At 35.9% G+C, this 9,482-nt stretch overlaps 1 protein-coding gene across 2 annotated transcripts in view; it reads left to right on the top strand.

Annotated features, from left to right (window-relative positions):
• Positions 1 to 200: 200 nt before the first annotated feature.
• The window catches only part of LOC145681095 (uncharacterized), a 105,731-nt gene continuing 96,449 nt past the window's right edge, over positions 201 to 9,482 (top strand). For both annotated transcript variants that reach the window (XM_081752490.1, XM_081752489.1), the window contains exons 1-2: positions 201 to 418; positions 6,508 to 6,681. In XM_081752490.1, coding sequence (XP_081608616.1) covers positions 6,514 to 6,681 — 168 coding nt within the window. In that variant the 5' untranslated portion in view covers positions 201 to 418; positions 6,508 to 6,513. The remainder of the gene's footprint in view (positions 419 to 6,507; positions 6,682 to 9,482) is intronic.

Below are 9,482 nucleotides of genomic sequence, written 5' to 3'. Positions count from 1 at the left end.
ATCGCAGCGCAAACGATACAAAAAATAATTACAATTGTTATGTAGATTATCGCAAAATAGAATGTAAATTTTGCGTTCCATTCTCACAATCATAAAATTTTAAATTTCATATGATTTAATCACGCTTATTACATTTCATTTGTTACCATCAAATGCATGTTGGGTTGTTTCCAAGACAGCAATTTCCGGTCCTAAGCGGAAGTAGTGTAAGTTGTACTAGGGGTGCTTCATACTGTTTGGTGCAAATGTAAATCGTCTGTTTCGTTAGTATTCTTAGAAAAATTGTGTTTTGGATAGGAAAATGAATGAGTTATATCTCCAACCTTTGTCAAGAATATTGTACATTCACGCGAGGAGATGTAAATATTTAATATTCCTCATGATCTAGTTAAACAATCGTTCTGACGTGTTTCCCTTGGTAAGTATGTTGGTTATGAAGTAATATTGCACTAATCTGTGTGTTTATTGTGTATTTAATTAGTAATAAAAATGAAACAAGCTTGAACTATTACTGGTGTTACGGTCGTTAATTTTGGAATCCTTGGTTGGCTTTGGGATCCGTGTAAGTCGGTGTACAAACTGACTAGTCCTATTTTCTAGCAAACATATTTCGAATATTTGAAACTTTGTTTTTTACGTTATATATATACGTATGCACTATGCAAAAACAAAATTTCTAATATTCGAGGATATTACATGAAAGACAGAAAAGTACTGTTATTACACATTATTGTTAACAAAGGTTAAACATTCTTAAGAAATTAATTACAATAGAAGTAGAAGAGGCCCTTTTTTTTTTTTTTTTTTTTTTTTTTTTAATGAGCAAGACTTACGCCCTTGGTTTCAGTTGGATTGTTATGGAAGTTGTTTGTATGTGTCCTTGGTTGCAAGTGAGTGGCCACAGAACCACTGTGACCATTTGATTATATCACTAGGTGTATTGTTTAAGAAATTTATTTTAGAAAAGCAGGTGGTCTAATTTTCTCGATTTTTCTCTATCATGCTCCTTGTAATAATGAACAAAGGAAGTACCACTGACACAAGAAATGTATATTCCCTACTTTTAAAGTTAAATATGTATAGCAATTTAGAATCTCATACCAAAAAGCAAAGCTGTTGGTAGTGACAGTGAGTAAAGAAGACTTACGTATTGCACCATTATTAAGCACATCATAATGAAATGTGGGTAAGTAACATAAGTATTATTATAATAGCATATTTTTAAAAATTTTATTCACAAAAAAGAGTATGCGAGGGCCCTTTACTTCGCAGGAGTCCAAAATATTAATGACTTAAAATGTCAAATTTGGGTTGGGATAAAGTTTTAGGCTGATTCTTGACCTCTTCTGTAAAACTTGCCTCAAGAAGAATAATATATATAAGAGACAACTTAGAGGTGCCTTTTAATTTCAAACGTACAAAGAAACACGTAGCCCATAAAAAATTGTTAGATTGCGTTACGTTACGTTAATTTTTAAAACACGACTTCCATGCTCCTGAAGCATTGAAACCTTCCGCGTCTTGCAAATAGTACCAACTTCCACATATAATTTCTCGTATTGAATATAACTTTACTTCCAAGCTTACATACCTAAGATCACATAAGAACTCGAAGTCATCATTTCTTATCCGAAATTTTTAGTAAAAACGGAAGGGCACTACTAAAGTTAAGCCTAATATAATTTAAGTACAATAACTATGTAATCTGATATGAAATAACTGTACCCAGCATGCACTAGAACACAGGACACAAACTCTGACCATAGGAGATTTATGTAAACCTGCTCTTGTGCAGTTGATATCTAGTGGCCTTAAATATTGCTCACCCTTGCATTGAATTTTTACGCAGAATTAGACCTTATGTGGTCTTGCGGCTTAAGATTGCACGTCTGCATTTAGGTTCTGCACAAGAACTTTTGTTTTTAGGGACCTGTTTGGAATAAAATTAAATTAGTAGGGCTATAACAAAACTTGTCTTTCTTAACCATCTTGATTTCATTTGAAAATCGGACAATTTGCTGAAGATGTGTTTGAAGTAAAAATCTTAAATCGTGGTGAGCAGTTGTAAAGGAATCTATCAATTGGAGATTCGGGTTCGATCCTGGCTGGAGACGTGGTTTGTTTTCGTTGTCCACATCTACAATGAGGCTTAAAGCTCCGGAATGCCTTCATAGCCTAAAAACTACAGTGTTTGTGCGTATTCTTAGTTTCAGATTCTGCCGGGAGTTCAAAGTTGTTTATGGTGAGATTATAACCAGCTACTTGTGCTTATCCTTCTCACGGCTAAATTCGAACTTTTATAATACTTTAAAAGTCAGTTAACTTAACTGTTAAAATGAATTAGTAGACTACATTTGAATTCACGTTGTTTCGAAAATCCAAAAAAGAAAACCCGGTACTTTTTTTTTTGTTTTTTTGAATGAAAGTTATTTTTCTGAACCATTCGTTATGTTAAAATTACGTGTATTGAAAAATATTTCTATTTCAACTACTGTGATTAAATTTAATTTTCTACTTACTTCATATTAGTGTGTAAACACATTGGAAACTCATTTTTACTGATTAACACAGCACAGCAGTTAGTTGAAGTAATTTCTATAGCAGCAGTTCCATTGTAGATATATAAATGTTTATAATGACGCAATACTTTACAACAATGAATATTTCTTTCATATGAGCTCTTTTTCGTCAGATAGTCGTTTCAAATGCGAGCCTTTCACATTGTCTACACTTGCGTCTACGTTTGACATTTTGTACCCGTTATATGAAAACTTTTAGAGTATTGAGAGAGAGAGCAGTTTTTTTTTTTTTCTAAATTTCTTTTAAGCGTAAGCTAACTAATTTCATATTGTAATTTAAGTAATTTCCTATTACTTAAAAATTGGTAGTATGGCCGTACCCAAGAGTTTCTTCTGAACGGTTTTCGTTTTGGGTATTATTTAGTTTCTCTTCCAAATCACTTGGTAGTGCCTCTGGCTCACTTAGTAGTGATTACGGTTCGTTATTCTTAACTGTGATGAGTATAAATACAGTGTGGACATGTATTATAAAAACTACAGTGCATAAAATACGAACCAACTTATGCGAGGTGGACTCTAAAAATAATGCTATCTAACAGAGTCAGGGCAGGATCGTAGCAGGGGAACCCGAGGATAGCGAGGGGGTGCGTCCGTAGGGAGCAGACGCGTCGGCGATGGTAGGCGTACGCATAAACGAGGTAGTTTTCGACGGCTCACTATACCAAGTCACAGTACCGGCTCCGGAGCCATCGATGGATTTGGGGGGGATAATAAATGCCATTCTCAGTCGCTTATACTGTAACCTTTCTCAGCAGGTGAAGTCACTCACCTGGAGGTAGAATCACTTTATGAAAATGAAAAAGCTGATCTCATCAACTTGTTCGTGTAGAAAATGATTCTTGCAGAGGTTTCTGGTGAATTCACGAATCTTCTAAAACCACGAACTGTGGGTGATTCTCATTTATGTGAATCCTGCTTTTCGTGAATATGATTTTACACATAACGTCTATTCAAAACTAAGAAAAACATTAGTAATTCCACGGAATTGACAGCATTATAAATTATTTTCTATATCAAAAATTCATGCCAATTTTCTTTATTTTAAGAGCAGGGTGTGTACTATTTTGAATGATTCAGTTGTCCCATTATCAATTTTAGATCCTTGCACCCAAAGAACAAGATGTTATCCTAAAGTGATTCTGTGGTCATGTGAGTGACTTCACCTTTGACTGAAACTGTGCAGGAAAACACACTAAAATCGCAATAAATCCATGCTTCACTCTTTTAATGTTATTAAAAATGATTGAATTACTTCCTTTAAACAAACATAACCGATTTCTTCTTTTGTGGACCTTGTGTCGACGATTATAATAAGTCGTCATGAAACAGCCTGTATTCCATCTTCCGCAGTCTTAAAAGTGTAGATACAATTGGAAAACCTTTAGGGTATCACCAAATGATTATTAAAGATCTGACATCTACACAATTTCACTTTAATTGTACAAGAAATGAATGGAAGATATATTTGTCTCTTAAGAAAAGGCATGCAGATGTCCTGGAAAAAGGTCATTCCTTTATAAACATCGAATTACCACGATTATGATATACCTATAAGCAGAATCAAATTCCACGAGGGGACTCAACATTTCCTGGGGGAACTAGACATAATGATTTTATTGAGGAAATTGTCGTAATCATACTTCCGAAGGCCCTGGTTCGATTCCTAACGGGTTATGTGGTTCGAATCCTACCTTAAGTTAGGAGGGTACGGTGACTCAGTGGTAGAGCGCTTACCTTTGGTGCCTGGGGTCCGTTTTTCTATCCCCGACCAACTAAGTTTATGGAGGACAATATAGTGTGTATGAATTTCTCGGGGTGCTCCCGTTTCCTCCCCTTTCATTCCACTAATTCTTCTCTCATCATTCACTTACCTTAAAAATCGTCTCCCTTAGACTGAAGGGTATAAACTTGGACGTCAAACTTAAATACTTCATTTGTCCTAACTTAAGTTGTAGGTCCACGTCTTATATAGCCTCACTGCTGAAAAGGGCAATAAACTCAAATAAAAGAGATGCCCTACCACTCGTTCTATAAGATCGTCACCATCAAAAAGATCAGAACTTCATTAGATTCAGTGGTATTGGTACTCACAAATAGCTCGTTGTCTCAGGCACCCAAATCTATTTTTCGCATTTACCTTTATCGATCAGTAGTTAACTATGTGCATATAACAATTGCCAAAGATATTTTCATCCTGTTGCAGTACATGAAAACGAAATTAATGTTTTATCTCAAATTGTTATTAGATAATATTCCCAGATACAGAACTCCAGCACATAATTCAAGGACGGAAAAGAACTCTGATAATTTCAAGTACCCTTGACACTGTTTAACTGCAAGCTTGAATAAAACACATTTATCGTCGTAAAAGAGTCGTAGAGTTTCAGAGATTTACAATGAAAGCTCGTAGTTTCCTGAGAGAAAGCAAGATATCGAAATTGCCGTAGATCTGGAAAATCCAATTTAAAAAATTCTTTTTGTATCCGTATAATCCTTAGAAGAAATATCGTATTTTGGTTAAATAAGTTAAGCTTCTTTCGGTGGGTTAAAATTCAAGAGGTGTAGTCATTTATTTATACATATTTCTGAACATTACCAACATCCATGACCTTAAGTCCGTCACTTATGAAGGATGATATCGCTCGACTAGCACTCTGTCCGGGGAAGGGGTGAAAGGAAGCAACCTGAGACCTTTATGTTAGGTACCGTCCCGTCATTTGCCTAGTGTACATGAGGAAAACCTCACTCAAGATGGCTGGTCAGAAAACGCTGTTACATCTTTTCGACATCGTACTTGTTTAAACATATTTAAGAAGCGTATCCAGAAACTTACTTTCTCCAACATCTAAGTACTACAATAGGAGAAATTGTGATAGATACCGTGTGTGTGAGAGTTTTCTTGGGGTTCTCCAGTTTCCCTTAGCGTAGGAGCATAATTGTGGTCGAGGTTAAACTAAAAAAATAAAATGTATTGAATTTCAAAAAATATTAGAAATGACCTGTTTACCAAACTCTGTTATTCGGGCTTCCATATTAGTTGTGTTGTATTACAGCCCATGTCATCTAAGACAGAAAAAATTATTGAATTTCAAAGATTTTAAATGACTTGTGTACCAAACCCTATTATTTGGCCTGTTATATTAGTTCTATTACAGCCCATGTGATCTAAGGCATAATATCGCCTTCAAGAATGTAGATGTGTGAATCATCTCTGGAAGAGGACTGAGTGGCTAACACACCAGAAAGATGAACCGGAGACCGGTGTTTGATTCTCAGCCCATTCGCATACTTTTATTTCTTGCAATGCAATTCTTAACATTATAGTGAGGCTATTTCCTTGAATTGGCCTAAATAGCATTCGCCAATTAAAATTGTGAAAAGTTGGTAGTTTTTTGTGAGACCGTCGGACATCGTTATAAATATTGTGCATAAGCTGGACCATCTAATTCTGCTACATATGTTTCAAACATAATACAATACAAACACCACGCACGTAGCAAAACCGCACATCAGAGAGCAAGTAGGGACCTTGCTGAAACACGGACAGTCCTAAAGTCCTCCCCGCTGGTCTACTGGCTGGCGCGCGGTGTCCCTGGTTCGATTCTTGCTGGGAGAACATTGAAATTTGAATGCATTGTGGTGTTTCCTATTCTACTTGAAACTATAGATCCACGTCTCATATAGCGTCGGTGCTGGAAGGGTACTAAAACCCGATCCAACCAACGGACAGACTGAAGAAGTCCTTTCAAACTTTTTTGCAATTCTGAAACAATCTGAAAATAGGATGTTCGCTAGAAATTAGAAAGTAGCTTGTGCACCATAAAAGCATCATTCTCGCTTTAAATTTACTAGATCATTAATGCATAATTACAGCAACACAAAGGTGACTATTCAATAGTATCTTACTTTTTTATTTTTACTTTCATAGGCCACAATGTGGTGGGGCACCAGTTCTGGTAAAGAGTCCCCTCCTGCCTCTCAGAGTGCGCCGGAGGTGGACCTCGAAGGAAACTTGGAACGTCAACAAACAGCTATTGATCAGCTACAAGAAATGGTGAAAAAGAATGAGGAGCAGTTGTCATCAAGGGAGAAACAAGTACAGGTGAGATTTCAATGTCGCGAGTAGTATTTTGTAAAGTGTAAGAAGAGAATGTGAGCTGATTGGTTTAAAGTGTTCGCACTGTTGTCATAATAATTCCTTGACCTTCCGGCTAACTTATATAATTTCAGAATCACACAAGGTATAGCGAACTTAATTCCAGGGTGGAATGTTTTATTTTAGATAGTCGCCAGAAAATGGTTTACTCATAAATATTTTTTTTTTCTGTTGAAATGAATGAACCAAATTAAATGTAGTTTGTGATAGATTTCAGAAAATTACATGGGCCGTTTATTTCCAAGTTATCGATACAAGTACATTCGTTAAGTGAATATGCACTTTTGTCCGTTATTGTCCGATATAGTTGTAAAACTAGTCATTGATCACATAAAACGTATAGATAGAGTTAGAACAGAGAAATCCCAGCATGGACATACGAGAAACAAAATTTAAAAAAAAAATATGTTGTATTTATTTACAATATAAATTGATGGAATTCAATAAAGGTAGTTAGCTTTGAAGACTCAGCGTCTTGTCATCCGTGTGTTAAAAAAGTGAAGAAAATAAAAAGATCACTAAACACAAGGTCTAGTTGTATGTCACTGTGGGGCCATGTTGAATGTTGCCGTAAAGCTTTAAATGTGTGCTTCCATGTCAAAATCTGAGTAGGTGTCAAGGAGCAACGCTAGAGAAAGGCGGACATGGTTTACAGAGAAAATATTATTGTAGTAGCTACAACCATAATTAGATGATTAACTGAAGAACATAAATGAGACAATCGATCAAATTATTATGTCCAATGCTCATAGTAAAGTGCATTCAAGATAACAATGGTGCAATAAATCTTTTTACTCAGTCTAAACATAGAGCTGTATCATTATCATAAAAGCAATAAGAAGATGTGGAAAAACATTAGCTCCATCTCTCTTGCCAGCTGACAACTAAAAAGGAAAGAATAACCAATTTTGCCCTGGTTAGGTTATTAAAATCTATATGTAAAGAAAACAGTTTCGTGAGTGAGCAAAGAAACAGTTATTGAACGATTGCTCTTGTGCTTAGAACTCGTGAGGTGTGTGTAGTCACTTAACATGTTACACAGTACAGTATTTGCGCGAATATAGGCCGCACTTTTTTTCCCTATATTTTGGCTTGAAAAATATAGTGCGGCCTATAATCAAGATTTTCTTCCAAAGATCATAAATCTTAAGTTTCAAAATAACACGTACACGTATTATTTTGCAACCTCCAATTTGAATCATTTCAGTTGTAATGGCATATCCACATTTCATGTTTTAAACTACAAAATCAAGCAAATGTTTTTCCACAACTGAATATTTGCTATTTTGCGCTCGAAATGATCACCAACTTGTCAAACTATTTAAGAGTTTCTCTTCACTTGCACACCACCGACGAAGGTTTTAAATACAGGATGTTAATGAACTATACCGACAAACTTTAAAAGGTGATTCCTCATATCAAAGTAAGAGAAAAAGTTCATATGGACCTATGGCAAAAATTGCATAGTTTCAGAGCTAGGGCTGTCCAAAATCGCGAAAAAGCCAAATTTCAAAAGGCCCTATTTCGAATTCAAGGGACTAGATGGTGGTCCTTATCAGAGTAAAGGAAGTCACACACACGCAATCCAATAATGTATATTTCATTAATGTTCAATGGGTGTACAGATTATTCCCTGCAGGGTTAAATTCCCAGACATGCCATCAACCGAATTTTGAGATATGCTCTGGCTTTATGATTGGTCCAAAATAGGCAAACAGTAAGCCTTGATAGCATTGAACACAGAATCCTTTTGCGCGATGTCGGAAATGTTAAGGATCGTCAGCAGCACGGTCTCTCGTACTTGGGAAAACGCATGCTGCGATGATTTCTTTCACGCTTATAAGTGAAAAAAACGCGAAATATACCGTGACGAATTACATATCATCACACGTTATTCCTAACACAACGAAACATGGAGCTGCCGGTTCCTAACACTTTCACCTTCTCTCCGAACCATTGGATGTCCATTGTTGTTAACGTTTACCTCCTGGCTACTTTGGACCCTTCTTAAAATCAGGGTATATCTGAAAACTCTATTGAAAACATATCTGAGAATTACATCCTGTAGGGAATACCCTCTACACCTATTGGCAATTGATGAAATATGCACTTTTGGATTGTGTATGTGTGACTTTCTTTACGCTAATGAGAACCACCATCCACAGTTCCAAATACGGCCTATTGAAATTTAGCTTTTTCGCGATTTTGGACAGCCCTAGCTCTGAAACTATGCACTTTTCGCCATAGGTCTATATGAACTTTTTCTCTTATTTTGATGTGAGGAATCACCTCACCTCTTACAGTTTTTCGGTATAGTTCATTAACACCCTGTATATATATATATATAAGATAAGATAATCAATTCTGCGTCCAGCTTCCCACTTGCAGTGTTCTTTTGCATAGCTGATATATTGAAGTTTAAATTTCGCTGTGTAATTAGTACTCTCCTTTCTCATCGTTACTCAGAAACCAAATGACCAACTTTTGTCGAATAAATGTAAAATCCGTGCTAAGTGTCAGATATGGAAGAGTTCGGTTTAATGTAAAAATGTGGCCAATGTGCCTAACACTGCTCAGTGAAAAACTGGCTATCTAGTATTCACTGTGGAAGTAATTCAAATAACCGTCAGAAGAATATATGGGCCTTTGTACCATCAGTTCTGAAGTAACATCTGGACTGTTTACTCAATATTTTTGTTTTGACACTTCCCACGGTTTTTATATTCAGTCTACAAATCAACTTTGAA

Source organism: Thermobia domestica, chromosome 3 (genome assembly GCF_964235325.1).
Source record: "Thermobia domestica chromosome 3, izTheDome1.hap1.1, whole genome shotgun sequence".
Taxonomy (NCBI): Eukaryota; Metazoa; Arthropoda; class Insecta; order Zygentoma; family Lepismatidae; genus Thermobia; species Thermobia domestica.
Note: the sequence above shows the minus strand (reverse complement) of the source record. Positions and strands in the feature narration are given on the sequence as shown.